Source organism: Bombina bombina, chromosome 6 (assembly GCF_027579735.1).
Source record: "Bombina bombina isolate aBomBom1 chromosome 6, aBomBom1.pri, whole genome shotgun sequence".
Classification (NCBI taxonomy): domain Eukaryota; kingdom Metazoa; phylum Chordata; class Amphibia; order Anura; family Bombinatoridae; genus Bombina; species Bombina bombina.
This window is the reverse complement of record NC_069504.1, coordinates 567,385,157-567,406,847: the sequence shown is the minus strand read 5'-3', so window position 1 is coordinate 567,406,847 and position 21,691 is coordinate 567,385,157. Positions and strand designations below refer to the sequence as shown.

General features: G+C 42.8%; 1 protein-coding gene across 2 annotated transcripts in view; it reads left to right on the top strand.

Moving 5' to 3' along the window:
• SLTM (SAFB like transcription modulator) overlaps positions 1 to 21,691 on the top strand; it is a 365,442-nt gene that overhangs the window by 154,325 nt on the left and 189,426 nt on the right. For both annotated transcript variants that reach the window (XM_053717529.1, XM_053717528.1), the window contains exons 12-13: positions 752 to 840; positions 21,341 to 21,492. In XM_053717529.1, coding sequence (XP_053573504.1) covers positions 752 to 840; positions 21,341 to 21,492 — 241 coding nt within the window. The remainder of the gene's footprint in view (positions 1 to 751; positions 841 to 21,340; positions 21,493 to 21,691) is intronic.

Genomic DNA, 21,691 nt, shown 5'->3' with positions numbered 1-21,691 from the left:
CCTCTGATCTCTCTACTTTTCCTTATCTTCGGCTTGAACTACTGAGGGTAGGGGAAGTGGGAGGGATATTTAATGCTTTGTTGGAGTGTCTTTGCCTCCTCCTGGTGGCCAGGGGAAGTATTTCCCATAGGTTATGAATGAATTTGTGGGCTCGCTGCCAAGAAATAATTTTTTTTATCGGGTAATCATAAATTATGAGTTTAAATGTTTCACAGCAGGGCTAGACAAGTTCTGTATGTTATAGCAATTTAAAAACTGGCACCTGGTCTAGATACCTGAGGGTATAACACAGTCCAACCTCTCATGTACCAACACTGCCCTATCAATAAATTTCCTCCCAGTTGCTGTCTCTCTACCCTGCTAAGTAGCTTTTTTTGAACATTGTATTGAGATGAATGTATCTCTCCTTGATATCAAGAACCCTGCATATTTAAATAAACAGCTCTCAAGGTAAAACTTGCACTTTCCAAAATTCTTTTGAGGGACCTCACTGTACTGACGGACTTAGACAATCTCCACTGAGTAGACAGCTTTAGAGAATCAGGCCCATAGTGAACATTAAGCACTGGATGATGTGGAAAGGACTGTTGGTATTGCAAGGAGAACATCTGACTGCAATGCAAAAATAATTTAAATGAAATGATTGCTGCAACCTATATTGGTTTTAGTGTTTACTATAGTTTGTTTTTTTCTTAAAAAATACTACCTAATGTGGCATTTTCCCCATTTTTCTTTCTTGAAATATTTAAAGGTGGCAGAAGTCCAGGACAAATGGTGGTCATAGATCAAACAAAAGGGGACCAGTTTTACATGAGACAACCATTAAGAAGAGGACGATTTGTAAGTTACCTTTTGGAAAGAGTACTCATTGCTGTGAATTGTTAGACCACCTTATGACCGTTACTGCTTATTCTGTTGTTGAAAGGTTTATCCTTTACCACCAGACAAATAACTCGCACTGCAATTAAAGTGTATTCTTAATTTTCCCCCTTAAAGGGAGATTAAATCACTATTCCACCATTTAAAAATGTATTTTTAAAATGTTTCTTTCTTTCGAGAAAAAATGGTCATATTTTCTAAAATTTGTATTAAAGGAACTTTCTGGTCAAAATTTAAATCCACTTTGATGAATTGCATATTTTAATAGAAACATAATTTCTGTACACATGTATTGGCAAAAATGCTTTCTTTCTAATGACACAGTGAGTCCACGGATCATCAGTAACTAAAAGCACCACAGCAAAGCTGTTAAGTGTCACTTCCCTTCCCACAAACCCCAGTCATTCTCTTTGCCTGCGTCGCAAGGAGGTGGTTAAGTTTAGGCGTCTGATAGAAATTTCTTTAATCAAGATTTTATTATTTTAAAGCAGAGCAGGTTTGCTCTGATCTTTTCTGGGGTCTAGCCATAGTCCATGTCAGTCTCTTCAGTAGAGCAGTGGTGGCTTTTAAGCAATTGGAAACTAGTGTGGTATAATCCCCACTGCGCCTCTGTTGTTGATGCCCTATTTTGAAAGCCTGAGAAAGATTATTCAGTCTTACTATTTTTTCCACAGGTCCATGTGAGGGAGGATACCCTCTCAAACCGGGTGAGCTGTCCTTCTGCCGGGCAGATCTAAATTCAGGTAAGTGCCAAGTTTAATTTTCTTGGGTCAGGAAAATATGGCGCTTAACAGTTAAATCTGTATGGGACGTTAAATACAAATAATCCTATTAAGGGTTAATAGGATAATGGTAGGTAGATTTTGCAGGCACTGGGGACGGGAGGAGCATTTATTTGAGGGGCTCAGTTATGGGTTCTTTCCCCGTTTTGTTCTGGACTCGGTGGAAAGAATCAGTAGTGTATTTTACAGTGTATAATACTCTTGGCGGCTCTACACTAGTGTTAATGGTGGCCGGGACTTTCTCGATTCACTTCATGTAAGTTCTGGAATAGAGAAGTGGTTTCGTTGTGGCTCTGCTGTATCAGAAAAGTCTGAGGAGCGATCGCTTAGTAGCCTGTTTGAGCAGCTCTGGATCAAGACCGGATCGTTTGCTCTTTTAATTCCGGCAACCAGCAGGACAGGTAGGTTTCTAGAGATCCGCTGCTATGATGTTGAGAAATAAAAATTTAGTTTAAAATTTAAAGTGACAGTAATGCTTTTTTTGTCGATTTTTCAAAGTTAAATAAGTTTTTATTTTATTTATTTTTTGTTTAGTTTTTGGGTAAAGATGGACCAAGAGGCCTTACAAAAATGTTACTTGTAGCCTGTGTTTTGATTCCCAGGTGGAACCACCAATCCCTTTTTGTTCCTCGTGTATTGAAAGAACATTACATTACAGGGACAGACTTTTTAATTCTGAGCCATCATTAGCTAAGGCGGATGCTGTTCAGGGGGTCTCCTGTTCAAGATATGCCGTAGCTTTCTCCTCAAGCATCCCAAACCTTGTCTACTCATGCAGTGCCCTGCGTTTCCTCTCATGCTCCGGTTGGAGTTACTTTGCAAGACAGATATACTTTGCAAGACAGATATACTCTGCAGTAACTGATGCGCTGTCTGCTTTTCCCATGCTGCAGGTAAATCGCAAAAGGAAATGTAAAGAATCAGTATAAGGTTTCTGACAGTCGTGGCTGTTCAGAGTGCTTCCTCCGAGAGGTCTGAGGGGGAACAATACTTCGGTAGCATCTGAGGATGAAATCTCAGATTCCGTGTAATTCCTTCTTCTGATGCTGAAGTTGTATCCTTCAGGTTTAAGCTAGAACACCTCTGTTTGTTACTTAAGGAGGTTTTGGCTACCTTGGACGACTCCGACATGACTTTCGTAGTCAATCCTAAGAAGTCTAATAAGCTGAACAAGTACTTTGATGTAACCTCCGTGGTGGAGGTTTTCCCTGTACCAGACAGGGCTACAGAGATTATTTCACGGGAATGGGAGAGACCTGGTATACTTTTTTTTTTTTTTTTTTCCTCCATCCCCAATTTTATGAAAATGTTTCCAATAGCGGACTCTATTAAGGAGTCTTGGCAAACAGTCCCCAAGGTGGAAGGAGCAATTTCCACTTTGGCTAAGAAAACCACTATTCCTATAGAGGATAGCTTTTTCTTTAAGTATCCTATGGATAAGAAGTTAAAGGCGTTACTTAAAAAGATGTATGTTCACCAGGGGTTACAATGGCAGCCTGCGGTGTGTATTGCTACGGTCACCAGCGCGGCAGCCTACTGGTTTGATGCCATGTCTGATTCTATTCAGACAGATACTCCCCTGAAAGAAATCCAGGATAGGATCAAGGCTCTTAAGTTGGCCAATTTCTTTATCACGGATTCTTCCCTACAAGTCATTAAGTTGGGAGCAAAGATTTCTGGCTTTGTAGTACTGGCCCGCAGAGCCTTATGGTTTAAGTCCTGGTCTGCGGATGTTTCATCCAAGTCAAAGCAAAGCTTTTGGCGGTTCCCTACAAGTGTAAGACCTTGTTTGAGCCGGGCTTGGCCGAAATTATTTCAGATATTATGGGAGGAAAGGGGCATCTCCTCCCTCAGGATAAGAGGAATAAACAGGACGTCAGAGTAATTTTCATTCCTTTCGAAACTTTAAAGGTAAGCCTCCCCCCTTCTTCCAAGCAGGAACAGTCCAAGTCTTCCTGGAAGTCCAATCAGTCTTTGAACAAGGGGAAGCAATCTATGAAGCCCGTTAATGATTCAAAGTCAGCATGAAGGGTCTGCCCCTGATCCGGGAGCCGATCTTGTTGGGGGCAGACTTTCTCACCTTGGGCGGTGGGCATCGTGTCCCAGGGATACAAACTAGAGTTCAAGACCTTTCCTCCTAGGGGCAGGTTCCTCCTCTCAAGATTATCTGTAGACCAGCTAATAAGAGGCGTTCTTGCATTGTGTCCGGGATCTTTCTGTCCTGGGAGTGATAGTTCTGGTTCCAATGCAGGAACAGGGTCTGGGATTCTACTCCAATCTGTTAGTAGTTCCAAAAAAAGAGGGAACTTTCAGAACAATTTTAGACCTCCTAAAGTCTAAACAAGTTCCTCAGAGTACCGTCTTCAAGATGGAAACTATTTGTTCCATTCTTCCCTTGGTTTAAGAGGGTCAGTTCATGACAACAGTAGACTTAAAAGATGCATACCTGCATGTTCCCATTCACAGGGATCATCACAAGTTTCTGAGGTTCGCGTTTCTAGACAAACACGTCCAGTTTGTGGCTCTTCCATTCGACCTTGCCACTGCTCCCAGAATTTTCTCAAAGGTCCTGGGAGCGCTGTAGGCGGTGCTCCGTTTGCAGGGCATTGCAGTTGCGCAATATCTGGACGACATTCTCGTTCAGGCTCTGTCTTTTCAACAATCAAACTCCCAAACGGATGTCTCTTGATATTTTCTGCGCTCTCACGGATGGAAGGTGAATTTGGGAAAAAGTTATTTGATTCCAGCTACAAGGGTAGTGTTCTTGGGAACCATAATAGATTCTCTATCGATGAAAATATTTCTGACAGAAGTCAGAAAGACAAAGATCTTTGACTCTTGTCTTGCCCTTCAGTCTTCTCCTCGGCCGTCAGTGGCCCAATGTATGGACATAATTGGTCTGATGGTATCGGCCATAGACATCATTCCGTTTGCTCGGTTCCATCTCAGACCTCTCCAGTTATGCATGCTCAGACAATGGAACAGGGGTTATGCGGTTCTGTCTCCGCGATTAGATCCGGATCAGACGACAGATTCTCTACTGTGGTGGTTGTCTCAGGAACTTCTCTCCCAGGGAACCTGCTTCCGCAGACCTACCTGGGTGATTGTGACCATGGATGCCAGCCTGCAGTCTGGGGCTCGTTAAAGGCTCAGGGTCTATAGACTCTGGAGTTGTCAGTCCTCTCAGGGTCTATAGACTCGGGAGTTGTCAGTCCTCCCCATAAACATTCTAGAGCTGAGGGCAATTTTCAATGCTCGCCTGGCCTCAGTTGGCTTCAGCCCGGGTTATCAGGTTCCAGTCGGACAACATAACTTCAGTGACTTACATCAACCATCAGGGAGGAACTCAGAGTTCCTTGGCCATGACAGAGGTAGCCAAAATTATTAAGTGGGCAGAGACCCACAACTGCTGTCTATCTGCGATCCACATTCCAGGAGTGGACAATTGGGAAGCATATTTTTTGAGCAGACAGACTTTTCACCCGGGGGAGTGGGGACTCTATCCGGAGGTGTTTTCTAACTTGATTCTCTAATGGGGACAGCCGGAACCAAGTTCCCGAGGTACGGATCAAGGTCAAGGGATCCTCAGGTTATACTGATAGATGCTCTGGCAGTTCCTTGGAATTTCAGTCTCGCATACCTATTTCCTCTGTTCACTCTCCTCACGGGTCATTGCTCGAATCAAACAGGAGAGGGCGTCGGTGATCCTCATTGCACCGGCGTGGCCTTGCAAGATTCGTTATGCAGACCTAGTGGCAATGTCATCTCTTCCACCTTGGAGACGTCCACTGAGGAAGGACCTTCTACTTCAAGGGCCCTTCCTTCATCCAAATCTTGTTTCTCTGAAGCTGAGATTGAATGCTTAAGTTTATCTAAGAGCGGATTTTCTGCAGTGGTCATTGAGACATTGATCCAGGCTCGTAAGCCGGTGACTAGAAAGATATACCATAAGATATGGCGCAAATATCTGTTCTGGTGTGAATATAAGGGGTTCTTGTGGAGTAGAGTCAGGATTCCTTGAATTTTGTCCTTTCTCCAGGAAGGTCTGGAGAAGGCGTTGTCTGCAAGTACCTTGAAGGGTCAAATATCTGCCTTGTCTATGTTGTTGCACAGACGTCTGGTGGATGTGCCAGATGTGCAATCCTTCTGTCAGGCCTTGGTCAGAATCCGGCCTGTGTTCAAACATGTTACTCCTCCCTGGAGTCTTAACCTTGTTCTTAAAGTTCTTCAGCAGGCTCCGTTTGAGACTATGCATTCCTTAAATATTAAGATGTTATCTTGGAACGTTTTTGTTTCTTGTTGCAATTTCTTCTGCTCGAAGAGTCTCTGAACTCTCTGCGTTGTAGTATGAATCCCCTTCCCTTATCTTCCATTCAGATAAGGTGGTTCTGCGTACTAAGTTAGGTTTCCTTCCTAAAGTGGTTTCAGATAGGAATATTAACCAAGAAATCGTTGTTCCTCTTTTGTGTCCTAACCCTTCTCATAAAGAGCGTTTACTGCACAACCTAGATGTGGTTTGTGCGTTGAAATACTATTTGCAGGTGACTAAGGATTTTTGCCAGTCTTCTGCTTTGTCGTTTTCTCTGCGAAACGCAAGGGTCAGAAAGCTACGGCTACGTCTTACTCTGTCTGAGGAATATAATTTGTTTGACCTATGAAACTGCTGGACAGCAGCCCCCTGAGAGAATCACGGCTCATTCCACAAGGGCTGTTTCTTCTTCTTCTTCTTCAATTTGATACTTTTGCCTCAGTTGAGGCTTCTTTTGGGAGAAAGATTCTTCAAGCGGTGCCTTCTGTTTAGGTTCCCTGTCTTGTCCCTCCCTTATCTATGTCCTCTAGCTTGGGTATTGATTCATAATAGTAATTACTGATGATCCGTGGACTCACTGTGTCATTAGAAATAAAACAAAATTTATGCTTACCTGATAAATTTCTTTCTTTCTTGACACGGTAAGTCCACGGCCCGCCCTGTTTTTTTCAGACAGTCTTTTTTTGTCAACCTCAGGCACCTCTGCACCTTGTGTTGATCCTTTCTCTCCTTTTCCTTTGGTCGAATGACTGGGGTTTGTGGGAAGGAAAGTGATACTTAACAGCTTTGCTGTGGTGCTCTTTGCCACCTCCTGTTGGCCAAGACTGATATTCCCAGTAGTAATTACTGATGATCCGTGGACTCACTGTGTCAAAAAAGAAATAAATTTATCAGGTAAACATAAATTTCATTTTTAGTTATCACTGTTTTAGTATTAACATTGTTCTCTGCACGTGCATGTGAATCATATCTAGACAGTTGCAGCTGCATATAGCGCCAATGGGGGCTCGTATTATATCGGCAATTGACAAATTAAGTCATTGCTACATGGTACAAGCACCTTAGGCTCTCTGAGCAAGTGCTGTGTCTAAAATTCTGGTGCATGGAGAATACTTAAATACTATAAACTCCCAGTTAACCGGCACCCATGGGGATTGGTAGATTCCAGATAAGTGTAGTTTCTGGTTGCTTGAGAATTACTTTTAAAAATAGACCTAACTAGTTCTATAACCCATACTATACTATAAACGCTGTATTTACTTGATATTAATATTTAAATACAGTAAATAAAAGCAAATATTAATGCCGCCTCCGTTAAGTCCTGGGCACCCAGTGGCAGCATTATGTCTAATTCTTACACTGCCTTGTGCTCACAACTTTCAAGAACAGTTATGTAGGGTCTGGTGGCATGAAAAAGGGATGGCTTTCACCTTCGAGAGCCCACTATAGAGAAAGGAAGCTGTGGAACAGTTAGTGTTAACTTTAATGTACAGTGTCTTTGATTTTTATATATATATATATATATATCTGTCTAATCTCTAGTGCGGTGCCGCAGCACAGACAGGCTGAGTGAGTTTAGCACCCTTTTTTTACTAAGTGATCACTGAAAGTCCATTTTATTTTTTATGGTAAATCCTATCGTTTTTTTAATGCTCTGATTTACCATCACTTTACTATACATTATAATACTGAGGTTGAAATGTTTAATTTCTCTTTTTAAGTGTAGTCAGTCCACGGGTCATCCATTACTTATGGGATTATATCTCTTCCCCAACAGGAAGTTGCAAGAGGATCACCCAAGCAGATCTGCTATATAGCGCCTCCCCTCACATGTCATATCCAGTCATTCTCTTGCAACCTAACTAAAGATAGGTCGTTGTGAGAGGTCTGTGGTGTTTTTAAACTTAGTTTATTTCTTCAATCAAAAGTTTATTTTAAATGGCACCGGAGTGTGCTGTTTGTTTCTCAGGCAGCATTAGAAGAAGAGTCTGCCTGCGTTTTCTATGATCTTAGCAGACGTAACTAAGATCCACTGGCTGTTCTCGCACATTCTGAGGAGTGAGGTAACTTCAGAAAAGGGGAATAGCATGCAGGGCCCCCCTGCAAACTAGGTATGTGCAGTAAATTATTTTTCTAAGCAATGGAATTGACTGAGAAAATACTGCTGATACCAATGTAATGTAAGTTCAGCCTTAAATGCAGTGGTAGCGACTGGTATTAGGCTGATGAGTGTGTGTACACTGAAGTATTTTTCTAGGAAATGGAATTTGACTCAGAAAATACTGTTAATACTGAAGTAATGTATGAGCCTTAACTGCAGTAACAGCGACTGGTAGCAGGCTTATTAATAACACTTCATAACTTTTAAAATGTATGTTCAAAACGTTTACTGGCATGTTAATCGTTTTTTGTGAGGTACTTGGTGATAAAACTTATTGGGGCATGATTTTTACCACATGGCTAACTTTTGTTTCTGCATAGAAACAGTTAACTGAGCTTCCCCACTGTTGTAATATGAGTGGGAGGGGCCTATTTTAGCGCTTTTTTTGCGCAGTAAAATTTCAGTCACAATCTAACTACTTCATCCTCCATGATCCAGGACGTCTCTAGAGAGCTCAGGGGGTCTTCAAAATTCATTTTGAGGGAGGTAATCGGTCACAGCAGACCTGTGACAGTGTGTTTGACTGTGATAAAAACGTTAATTATTAAATTGTTATCCGTTTTTGGGTATTAAGGGGTTAATCATCCATTTGCTGGTGGGTGCAATCCTTTGCTAACTTAATACATTTACTGTGAAAATTTGGTTGCTATAACTAATTTGGTTCATTGTTATTTCAACTGTGACAGCTTTTTGTGCTTCTTAAAGGCGCAGTAGCGTTTTTTATATTGCTTGTAAATTTAGTTGAAAGTATTTTCCAAGCTTGCTAGTCTCATTGCTAGTCTGTTTAAACATGTCTGACACAGATGAATCTCTTTGTTCACTATGTTTGAAGGCCTATGTGGAGCCCCATAGAAATTTGTGTACTAAATGCATTGATGTCACTTTAAATAAAAGTCAATCTTTACATGTAAAGAAATTATCACCAGACATCGAGGGGGAAGTTATGCCGACTAACTCTCCTCACGTGTCAGTACCTTCGCCTCCCGCTCAGGAGGTGCGTGATATTGTGGCGCCAAGTACATCAGAGAGGCCCATAGAAATCACTTTGCAAGACATGGCTACTGTTATGACAGAAGTATTATCTAAATTGCCAGAATTAAGAGGCAAGCGCGATTGCTCTGGGTTAAGGACAGAGCGCGCTGATGATGGGAGAGCCATGTCCGATACTGCGTCACAATTTGCAGAACATGAGGACGGAGAGCTTCATTCTGTGGGTGACGGATCTGATCCAGGGAGACTGGATTCAGAGATTTCTAATTTTAAATTTAAGCTTGAGAACCTCCGCGTATTGCTAGGGGAGGTATTAGCGGCTCTGAATGATTGTAACACGGTTGCAATTCCAGAGAAATTATGTAGGTTGGATAGATACTATGCGGTACCGGTGTGTACTGACGTTTTTCCTATACCTAAGAGGCTTACAGAAATTATTAGCAAGGTGTGGGATAGACCCGGTGTGCCCTTTTCCCCCCCTCCTATATTTAGGAAAATGTTTCCAATAGACGCCACCACACGGGACTTATGGCAGACGGTCCCTAAGGTGGAGGGAGCAGTTTCTACTTTGGCTAAGCGTACCACTATCCCGGTGGAGGATAGTTGTGCCTTTTCAGATCCAATGGATAAAAAATTAGAAGGTTACCTTAAGAAAATGTTTGTTCAACAAGGTTTTATTTTACAGCCCCTTGCATGCATTGCGCCTGTCACTGCTGCGGCGGCATTCTGGTTTGAGTCTCTGGAAGAGGCCATTCGCACAGCTCCATTGGATGAAATTATGAACAAGCTTAAAGCACTTAAGCTAGCTAACGCATTTGTTTCTGATGCCGTCGTACATTTAACCAAACTTACGGCTAAGAACTCCGGATTCGCCATCCAAGCGCGCAGAGCACTATGGCTTAAATCCTGGTCAGCTGACGTGACTTCTAAATCTAAATTGCTTAATATTTCTTTCAAAGGGCAGACCTTATTCGGGCCCGGCTTGAAAGAAATTATCGCTGACATTACGGGAGGTAAGAGCCATGCTCTGCCTCAGGACAGGGCCAAATCAAAGGCCAAACAGTCTAATTTTCGTGCCTTTCGTAACCTCAAGGCAGGAGCAGCATCAACTTCCTCCGCTCCAAAATAGGAAGGAGCTGTTGCTCGTTACAGACAGGGCTGGAAAACTAACCAGTCCTGGAACAAGGGCAAGCAGGCCAGAAAACCTGCTGCTGCCCCCAAGACAGCATGAAGAGAGGGCCCCCTATCAGGAAACGGATCTAGTGGGGGGCAGACTTTCTCTCTTTGCCCAGGCTTGGGCAAGAGATGTCCAGGATCCCTGGGCGTTGGAGATCATATCTCAGGGATATCTTCTGGACTTCAAAGCTTCTCCTCCACAAGGCAGATTTCATCTTTCAAGGTTATCAGCAAACCGAATAAAGAAAGAGGCGTTTCTACGCTGTGTACAAGACCTCTTACTAATGGGGGTGATCCACCCAGTTCCGCCGACGGAACACGGGCAAGGATTCTATTCAAATCTATTTGTGGTTCCCAAAAAAGAGGGAACCTTCAGACCAATCTTGGACTTAAAAATCCTAAACAAATTCCTAAGAGTTCCATCATTCAAAATGGAAACTATTCGAACCATCCTACCTATGATCCAAGAGGGTCAGTACATGACCACAGTGGACTTGAAGGATGCCTACCTTCACATACCGATTCACAAGGATCATTATCGGTACCTAAGATTTGCCTTCCTAGACAGGCATTACCAGTTTGTAGCTCTTCCCTTCGGGTTAGCTACGGCTCCAAGAATCTTTACAAAGGTTCTGGGCTCACTTCTGGCGGTACTAAGACCGCGAGGCATAGCGGTGGCTCCGTACCTAGACGACATTCTGATACAAGCGTCAAGTTTTCAATCTGCCAAGTCTCATACAGAGATAGTTCTGGCATTTCTGAGGTCGCATGGGTGGAAGGTGAACGTGGAAAAGAGTTCTCTATTACCACTTACAAGGGTTCCCTTCCTAGGGACTCTTATAGATTCTGTAGAGATGAGAATTTACCTGACGGAGGCCAGGTTATCAAAACTTCTAAATGCTTGCCGTGCCCTTCATTCCATTCCACACTTGTCAGTAGCTTAGTGCATGGAAGTAATCAGCTTAATGGTAGCGGCAATGGACATAGTACCATTTGCGCGCCTGCATCTCAGACCGCTGCAATTGTGCATGTTAAGTCAGTGGAATGGGGATTACTAAGATTTGTCCCCTCGGCTAAATCTGGATCAAGAGACCAGAGAATCTCTTCTATGGTGGCTTTCTCGGCCCCATCTGTCCAAGGGGATGACCTTTCGCAGGCCAGATTGGACGATTGTAACAACAGACGCCAGCCTTCTAGGTTGGGGCGCAGTCTGGAATTCCCTGAAGGCTCAGGGATCGTGGACTCAGGAGGAGTCACTCCTCCCAATAAATATTCTGGAGTTAAGAGCAATATTCAATGCTCTTCTAGCTTGGCCTCAGTTAGCAACTCTGAGGTTCATCAGATTTCAGTCGGACAACATCACGACTGTGGCTTACATCAACCATCAAGGGGGAACCAGGAGTTCCCTAGCGATGTTGGAAGTCTCAAAGATAATTCGCTGGGCAGAGTCTCACTCTTGCCACCTGTCAGCGATCTACATCCCAGGCATGGAGAACTGGGAGGCGGATTTTCTAAGTCGCCAGACTTTTCATCCGGGGGAGTGGGAACTTCATCCGGAGGTCTTCGCCCAACTGATTCATCGTTGGGGCAAACCAGATCTGGATCTCATGGCGTCTCGCCAGAACGCCAAGCTTCCTTGTTACGGATCCAGGTCCAGGGACCCGGGAGCGGTGCTGATAGATGCTCTGACAGCCCCTTGGGTCTTCAACATGGCTTATGTGTTTCCACCATTTCCGATGCTTCCTCAACTGATTGCCAAGATCAAGCAGGAGAGAGCATCAGTGATTCTGATAGCACCTGCGTGGCCACGCAGGACCTGGTATGCAGACCTAGTGGACATGTCGTCCTGTCCACCATGGTCTCTGCCTCTGAGGCAGGACCTTCTAATTCAGGGTCCTTTCAACCATCCAAATCTAATTTCTCTGAGGCTGACTGCATGGAGATTGAACGCTTGATTCTATCAAAGCTTGGCTTCTCGGAGTCGGTTATTGACACCTTAATACAGGCTAGGAAACCTGTTACCAGAAGAATTTACCATAAGATATGGCGTAAATACTTATATTGGTGCGCATCCAAGAGTTACTCATGGAGTAAGGTTAGGATTCCTAGGATATTGTCTTTTCTACAAGAGGGTTTAGAAAAGGGCTTATCCGCTAGTTCGTTAAAGGGACAGATTTCTGCTCTGTCTATTCTTCTACACAAGCGTCTGGCAGAAGTTCCAGACGTTCAGGCTTTGGCTAGGATTAAGCCTGTGTTTAAAACTGTTGCTCCGCCGTGGAGCTTAAACTTAGTTCTTAACGTTCTGCAAGGCGTTCCATTTGAACCCCTTCATTCCATTGATATCAAGCTGTTATCTTGGAAAGTTCTGTTTTTGATGGCTATTTCCTCGGCTCGAAGAGTCTCTGAGTTATCTGCCTTACATTGTGATTCTCCTTATCTGATTTTTCATTCAGACAAGGTAGTTCTGCGTACTAAACCTGGGTTCTTACCTAAGGTAGTTTCTAACAGGAATATCAATCAAGAGATTGTTGTTCCATCTTTGTGTCCTAACCCTTCTTCAAAGAAGGAACGACTTTTACATAATCTGGACGTAGTCCGTGCCCTGAAGTTCTATTTGCAGGCAACTAAAGATTTTCGTCAAACTTCTTCCCTGTTTGTCGTTTACTCTGGACAGAGGAGAGGTCAAAAGGCTTCGGCTACCTCTCTCTCCTTTTGGCTTCGTAGCATAATACGTTTAGCCTATGAGACTGCTGGACAGCAGCCTCCTGAAATAATTACAGCTCATTCTACTAGAGCTGTGGCTTCCACCTGGGCCTTTAAAAATGAGGCCTCTGTTGAACAGATTTGCAAGGCTGCAACTTGGTCTTCACTTTTTCAAAATTTTACAAATTTGACACTTTTGCTTCTTCGGAGGCTATTTTTGGGAGAAAGGTACTTCAGGCAGTGGTTCCCTCCGTTTAAAGTTCCTGCCTTGTCCCTCCCTTCATCCGTGTACTTTAGCTTTGGTATTGGTATCCCATAAGTAATGGATGACCCGTGGACTGACTACACTTAACAAGAGAAAACATAATTTATGCTTACCTGATAAATTTATTTCTCTTGTAGTGTAGTCAGTCCACGGCCCGCCCTGTCTTTTAAGGCAGTTCTAAATTTTAATTAAAGGATTACTTTCTGTTATAATTTTTAAGCTAAACAACTAACATATTAAAGTTAATAAACATTAATTAAAACCTACTGACCTATATTTTCTCCAAAACGAAGTTTCATAACGTTCTAAAAGTTATATCTTTATTCGCCGATGATGTCACGTTATCCTGCCCACTATTTTCAGCACTGCATGTTCAAAATACTTAAACCAATAACTTTGTGTTTAAAGCGCCATTTTGAAACCTAGGTATTGTAAACGGATTGGTACAGAGCAAAGGATACCCACGGAGTGGGTTGGGAAAACAATTAAATTTGCAGACAAGATTTCTGATATACGGTAGAGATATGTTAATGAAATGCTATTGATAAAAAGCGTATTTGGGGTAGTTAGTTAGTAACAGGCATAGAAAATATTTACTTACAGTGGCCCTTTAAACTTCAGTCACCACTGCACCCTATGGTTTCTCCTTTCTCGTCTTGTTTCGGTCGAATGACTGGATATGACATGTGAGGGGAGGAGCTATATAGCAGATCTGCTTGGGTGATCCTCTTGCAACTTCCTGTTGGGGAAGAGATATAATCCCATAAGTAATGGATGACCCGTGGACTGACTACACTACAAGAGAAATACATTTATCAGGTAAGCATAAATTATGTTTTATTGGTAAAATAAACTTTCATGATTCAGATAGGGCATGTAATTTTAAACAATTTTCCAATTTACTTTTATCACCAATTTTACTTTGTTCTCTTGGTATTTTTAGATGAAAGCTTAACCTATGAGGTTCATATGCTAATTTCTTAGACCTTGAAGGCTGCCTCTTAAGAATGCATTTTTACAGGTTTTTCACCACTAGAGGGTGTTAGTTCATGTGTTTCATATAGATAACACTGTGCTCATGCACGTGACGTTACCTGGGAGCCATCACTGATTGGCTAAACTGCAAGTCTGTCAAAAGAACTGAAATAAGGGGGCCGTTTGCAGAGGCTTAGATACAAAGTAATCACACAGGTAAATTGTTTATTATTATAACTGTGTTGGTTATGCAAAACTGGGGTGTCACGAATATCTCAGGATTCAGCTGCTAAGGAGTTAACTTTGTGTAGCTTGAACTCCAAAACAGTTATTTGTTGTCAAGAAGAATTGTGTTTCTACTTTCTTTGAAGTGCCAGAAGCCCCCTAACTAGCCCACCAAATGTTTGTGACTAAGAGCTTCAGTGACTTTATGACTCAATGCATACACACTGAGATACACAGGATAAAGTTTATGGCTTAAGCTGTCAATAGAATGCCTGATGCAAAACAGGCCCTTCATTACAAAAACTGACCAGGTCACTGACAGGACATTGGTATATTATGTACATATGTGGGTTAAAACTGTTATAACCTAAAGGAAGGTAAATATGACAACCTATGGCATATTTGATATCAAACCGATTCTTCCAATAAAACTAGAAGGTTCTAGATATGTAAATATAGAAATTTCTTACCTAGCAGAAATTATACTGGATTGTATAATTTCAGGCAAGAAATTAGTCTATTGAAGGTCATAAAGACAGGGGGGTTTCTTAGCCTGCCCAGGAGGGTGTGGTTAAGCAACCTGATCTCTGAAAAGTAGGTTTAAGAATCTTATTTTTTAACAATAAGATTGTCATTCTTACAAGGGGAGCTGCTGTATAGAAGTAAGGAGCCATCTTTTTCCTGCCATTCCCGGGCACAGAGCTTGAAGCTAGGAAAGTATTCAATTCTGTTTTCTCCAACATTGGTGTGTCCGGTCCACGGCGTCATCCATAACTTGTGGGAATATTCTCTTCCCCAACAGGAAATGGCAAAGAGCACAGCAAAAGCTGTCCATATAGTCCCTCCTAGGCTCCGCCCACCCCAGTCATTCTTTTTGCCGTTGCACAGGCAGCATCTCCACGGAGATGGTGAAGAGTATGTGGTGTTTAGTTGTAGTTTTTTATTCTACTATCAAGAGTTTGTTATTTTAAAATAGTGCTGGTATGTACTATTTACTCTGAAACAGAAAAAGATGAAGAGTTCTGTTTGTGAGAGGAATATGATTTTAGCAGCAGTTACTAAAATCGTTTGCTGTTTCCACATAGGACTGTTGAGATGAAATAACTTCAGTTGGGGGAAACAGTTAGCAGACTTTTCTGCTTAAGGTATGACTAGCCATATTTCTAATAAGACTGTGTAATGCTGGAAGGCTGTCATTTCCCCTCATGGGGACCGGTAAGCCATTTTCTTAGTCTCAAACAGAATAAAGGGCTTAATATGGGCTATAAAACTGGTAGACACTTTTATGGGCAAGATCGATTGCTTTATTTGGGCATTTTATACAGCTTGATGTTGAAATTCACACTTATAAACTTTGGGGAACGTTTTTTTAACGTCAGGCACTGGTTTAGACACCTTTCCAGTCAGGAAGGGCCTTCCCTGTAGTAGGCTGAGCCTCATTTTCGCGCCATTACTGCGCAGTTACTTTTGAGAGCAGGACATGCAGCTGCATGTGTGTGGGTCTGAAAGTAGTTGAAAAGGTTCCTAGAAGGCTTCATTTGGTATCGTATTCCCCCCTGGGTTTGGTAAAGTCGCAGCAAAGGCTGTAGCTGGGACTGTAGAGGGGTTAAAACTGTAACCGGCTCCGGGTTCTTCATTTTAACGGTTAAAGGTCTGAAATTTGGGGCGCAATGCTTTGAATGCTTTAAGACACTGTGGTGAAAACTTGGTTAAATTTGAACAATTCCTTCATAGTTTTTCACATATTCAGTAATAAAGTGTGCCCTGTTTAAAATTTAAAACGGTTTTTGTACTTTATTGACAAGTTTAAGCCTGTTTAACATGTCTGTACCTTCAGATAAACTATGTTCTGTATGTATGGAAGCCAATGTGTCTCCCCCTTCAAAATTGTGATAATTGTGCCATAGCGTCCAAACAAAGTAAGGACAGTACTGCCACAGATAGTAAAGTTGCCCAAGAGGATTCATCAGATGAAGGGAGTAGACATAGTTCTACATCATCTCCTTCTGTGTCTACACCAGTTTTGCCCACGCAGGAGACCCCTAGTACTTCTAGCGCGCCAATGCTTGTTACTATGCAACAATTGACGGCAGTAATGGATAACTCCATAGCAAATATTTTATCCAAAATGCCTGCATTTCAGAGAGAGCGCGATTGCTCTGTTTTAAACACTGTAGAGCAGGAGGACGCTGATGATAATTGCTCTGTCATACCCTCACACCAATCTGAAGGGGCCATGAGGCAGGTTTTGTCAGATGGGGAAATTTCAGATTCAGGTAGAATTTCTCAACAGGCAGAACCTGATGTTGTGACATTTAAATTTAAATTAGAGCATCTCCGCGCACTGCTTAAGGAGGTGTTATCTACTCTGGATGATTGTGACAACCTGGTCATTCCAGAAAAATTGTGCAAGATGGACAAGTTCCTAGAGGTTCCGGTGCACCCCGACGCTTTTCCTATACCCAAGCGGGTGGCGGACATAGTGAATAAGGAGTGGGAAAAGCCCGGCATACCTTTTGTTCCCCCCCCTATATTTAAGAAATTATTTCCTATGGTCGACCCCAGAAAGGACTTATGGCAGACAGTCCCTAAGGTCGAGGGGGCAGTTTCTACACTAGCCAAGCGCACTACTATTCCTATCGAGGATAATTGTACTTTCAAAGATTCTATGGATAAAAAGGAGGGTTTGCTTAAAAAGATTTTTGTAAAGCAAGGTTACCTCCTGCAACCTATTTCGTGCATTATTCCTGTCACTACAGCAGCGTGGTTCTGGTTCGAGGAACTAGAAAAGTTGCTCAGTAGAGAGACTCCGTATGAGGAGGTTTTGGACAGAGTTCACGCACTTAAGTTAGCTAATTCCTTTATTTTAGATGCAGCTTTGCAGTTAGCTAGATTAGCGGCGAAAAATTCTGGGTTTGCAATTGTGGCGCGCAGAGCGCTCTGGCTAAAGTCTTGGTCAGCGGATGTATCTTCCAAGACAAAATTGCTTAACATCCCCTTCAAGGGTAAAACTCTTTTTGGGCCAGAATTGAAAGAGATTATCTCAGACATCACTGGGGGTAAGGGCCACGCCCTCCCACAAGATAGGCCTTTCAAAGCCAAGAATAAGTCTAATTTTCGTTCCTTTCGCAATTTCAGGAACGGACCGGCCTCCAACTCTGCAGCCTCTAGACAAGAGGGTAATGCTTCGCAAACCAAACCAGCTTGGAAACCGATGCAAGGCTGGAACAAGGGTAAGCAGGCTAAGAAGCCTGCTGCTGCTAACAAAACAGCATGAAGGAGTAGCCCCCGATCCGGGACCGGATCTAGTAGGGGGCAGACTCTCTCTCTTCGCTCAGGCTTGGGCAAGAGATGTTCAGGATCCCTGGGCACTAGAAATAGTTTCTCAGGGTTATCTTCTGGAATTCAAGGAACTACCCCCAAGGGGAAGGTTCCACATGTCTCACTTATCTTCAAACCAAATAAAGAGACAGGCATTCTTACATTGTGTAGAAGACCTGTTAAAAATGGGAGTGATACACCCAGTTCCAACCGTGGAACAAGGAATGTGGTTTTACTCAAATCTGTTTGTAGTTCCCAAAAAAGAGGGAACTTTCAGACCAATTCTGGATTTAAAGATCCTAAACAAATTTCTCAGAGTGCCATCGTTCAAAATGGAAACCATTCGAACGATTTTACCTACAATCCAGGAGGGTGAATTTATGACTACCGTGGATCTAAAGGATGCGTATCTACATATTCCTATCCACAAAGATCATCATCAGTTCCTAAGGTTCGCCTTTCTGGACAAACATTACCAGTTTGTGGCTCTCCCATTCGGGCTAGCCACTACTCCAAGGAATTTCACAAAGGTACTCGGTCCCTTCTAGCGGTTCTAAGACCAAGGGGCATTGCAGTGGCACCTTACTTGGACGACATTCTGATACAAGCGTCGTCTCTTTCAAAGGCAAAGGCTCACACAGACATCGTTCTGGCCTTTCTCAGATCTCACGGATGGAAAGTGAACATAGACAAAAGTTCCCTGTCTCCGTCGACAAGAGTTCCTTTCTTGGGGACAATAATAGATTCTTTAGAAATGAAGATTTTCCTGACAGATGTCAAAGTCAAAACTTCTAAACGCTTGTCAAGTTCTTCATTCTGTTCCACGTCCTTCCATAGCTCAGTGCATGGAAGTAGTAGGGTTGATGGTTGCAGCAATGGACATAGTTCCTTTTGCGCGAATTCATCTAAGACCATTACAACTGTGCATGCTGAAACAGTGGAATGGGGACTATACAGACTTGTCTCCAGTGATTCAAGTAGATCAGAAGACCAGAGACTCACTCCGTTGGTGGCTAACCCAGGACCACCTGTCCCAGGGAATGAGTTTCCGCAGACCAGAGTGGGTCATCGTCACGACCGACGCCAGTCTAGTGGGCTGGGGCGCGGTCTGGGACTCCCTGAAAGCTCAGGGGTTATGGTCTCGGGAAGAGTCTCTTCTCCCGATAAACATTCTGGAACTGAGAGCGATATTCAATACTCTCAGGGCTTGGCCTCAACTAGCAAAGGCCAGATTCATAAGATTCCAATCAGACAACATGACGACTGTTGCTTACATCAACCATCAGGGGGGAACAAGGAGTTCCCTGGCGATGAGAGAAGTGACCAAAATCATAAAATCTGCGATCCACATCCCAGGAGTGGAAAACTGGGAGGCGGATAATCTGAGTCGTCAGACATTCCATCCGGGGGAGTGGGAACTCCACCCGGAGATCTTTGCCCAGTTGACTCAATTATGCGGCATTCCAGACATGGATCTGATGGCGTCTCGTCAGAACTTCAAGGTTCCTTGCTACGGGTCCAGATCCAGGGATCCCAAGGCGACTCTAGTGGATGCATTAGTAGCGCCTTGGACCTTCAACCTAGCTTATGTGTTTCCACCGTTTCCTCTCATTCCCAGGCTGGTAGCCAGGATCAAGCAGGAGAGGGCCTCAGTGATCTTGATAGCTCCTGCGTGGCCACGCAGGACTTGGTATGCAGACCTGGTGAATATGTCATCGGCTCCACCATGGAAGCTACCTTTGAGACAGGATCTTCTAGTACAAGGTCGATTCGAACATCCAAATCTAGTTTCCCTTCAGCTAACGGCTTGGAAATTGAACGCTTGATTTTATCTAAGCGTGGGTTTTTGGATTCTGTAATAGATACTCTGATACAAGCCAGAAAACCTGTAACTAGGAAGATTTACCATAAAATACGGAAAAGATATATCTGTTGGTGTGAATCCAAGAGATTCTCATGGAGTAAGATCAAAATGCCTAGGATCCTTTCCTTTCTCCAAGACGGTTTGGATAAGGGATTATCAGCGAGTTCTCTAAAGGGACAGATTTCTGCTTTATCTGTCTTATTACACAAACGACTGGCAGCTGTGCCTGATGTTCAAGCTTTTGTTCAGGCTTTGGTCAGGATCAAGCCTGTTTACAGACCTTTGACTCCTCCCTGGAGTCAGAATTTAGTTCTTTCAGTTCTTCAAGGGGTTCCGTTTGAACCTCTACATTCCATAGATATCAAGATGTTATCTTGGAAAGTTCTGTTTTTGGTTGCTATTTCTTCTGCTAGAAGAGTTTGAGTTATCTGCTTTGCAGTGTAATCCGCCCTATCTGGTGTTCCATTCAGATAAGGTTGTTTTGCGTACTAAACCTGGTTTCCTTCCAAAGGTTGTTTCCAACAAGAATATTAACCAGGAAATAGTTGTACCTTCTTTGTGTCCGAATCCAGTTTCAAAGAAGGAACGTTTGTTACACAATTTAGATGTAGTCCGTGCTTTAAAGTTCTATTTAGAAGCAACAAAGGATTTCAGACAAACGTCTTCTCTGTTTGTCGTTTTTTCTGGCAAGAGGAGAGGTCAAAAAGCTACTGCTACCTCTCTTTCCTTTTGGCTGAAAAGCATCATCCGATTGGCTTAGGAGACTGCCGGACGGCAGCCTCCTGAACGCATCACAGCTCACTCTACTAGGGCTGTGGCTTCCACATGGGCCTTCAAGAACGAGGCTTCTGTTGATCAGATATGTAAGGCAGCGACTTGGTCTTCCCTGCACACTTTTGCCAAATTCTACAAATTTGATACTTATGCTTCTTCGGAGGCTATTTTTGGGAGAAAGGTTTTGCAAGCCGTGGTGCCTTCCGTTTAGGCAACCTGATTGGCTCCCTCCCTTCATCCGTGTCCTAAAGCTTTGGTATTGGTTCCCACAAGTTATGGATGACGCCGTGGACCGGACACACCAATGTTGGAGAAAACAGAATTTATGCTTACCTGATAAATTGCTTTCTCCAACGGTGTGTCCGGTCCACGGCCCGCCCTGGTTTTTTAATCAGGTTTGATGAATTGCTTTCTTTAACTACAGTCACCACGGCACCCTATAGTTTCTCCTGTTTTTTTCTCCTGTCCGTCGGTCGAATGACTGGGGTGGGCGGAGCCTAGGAGGGACTATATGGACAGCTTTTGCTGTGCTCTTTGCCATTTCCTGTTGGGGAAGAGAATATTCCCACAAGTTATGGATGACGCCGTGGACCGGACACACCGTTGGAGAAAGTAATTTATCAGGTAAGCATAAATTCTGTTTTTCTCCTTTTTATTTTAAAACACTGTTTGCGTGTGTAATTTTATTTGTAACAACTTTTTATTAATAATGCATTGTGCATAATATTTTTGGCATAATAAATCATTCCTTTATTAAGTTTGGCCTTTGTCTAATATTTGAACCACGTTACTGAAAGAGACTAGAGTTGTAGGGGGAAAAAATAAAATAAACTCTTGGTGTGTGTATAGTTCACAACTAGCATATATTAAATTTTCCAACAATGTGATGTAATATCCTAATTTTACCTTTTTGTAGGTAAGAAACAGAGAAAGGCCATTTCAAAACAGGATGAAGTTCAGAGAATTCAGAGACAGAAAACCTATGCCATTTGATAAAATGAAAGCTCATAAATTCCGGGAACATGCAGAACGTTTGGAACGTATTCGGCGAGCAGTAGAATTGAGAAGGTAAAGAGTTATGGAAATGTTGCTACATTTTCGGTTGATGTGTGTGTTCATGCTTATTTTAATATCTTGCATCATAATATGTATTCTGAGTTTGTGTATGCCTTTATTTCTTATTTGTATGGAATTACTTATAACTGTTGGTATTTCTTCTGTTAAGTGTGATCAGTCCACGGGTCATCATTACTTCTGGGATATTACT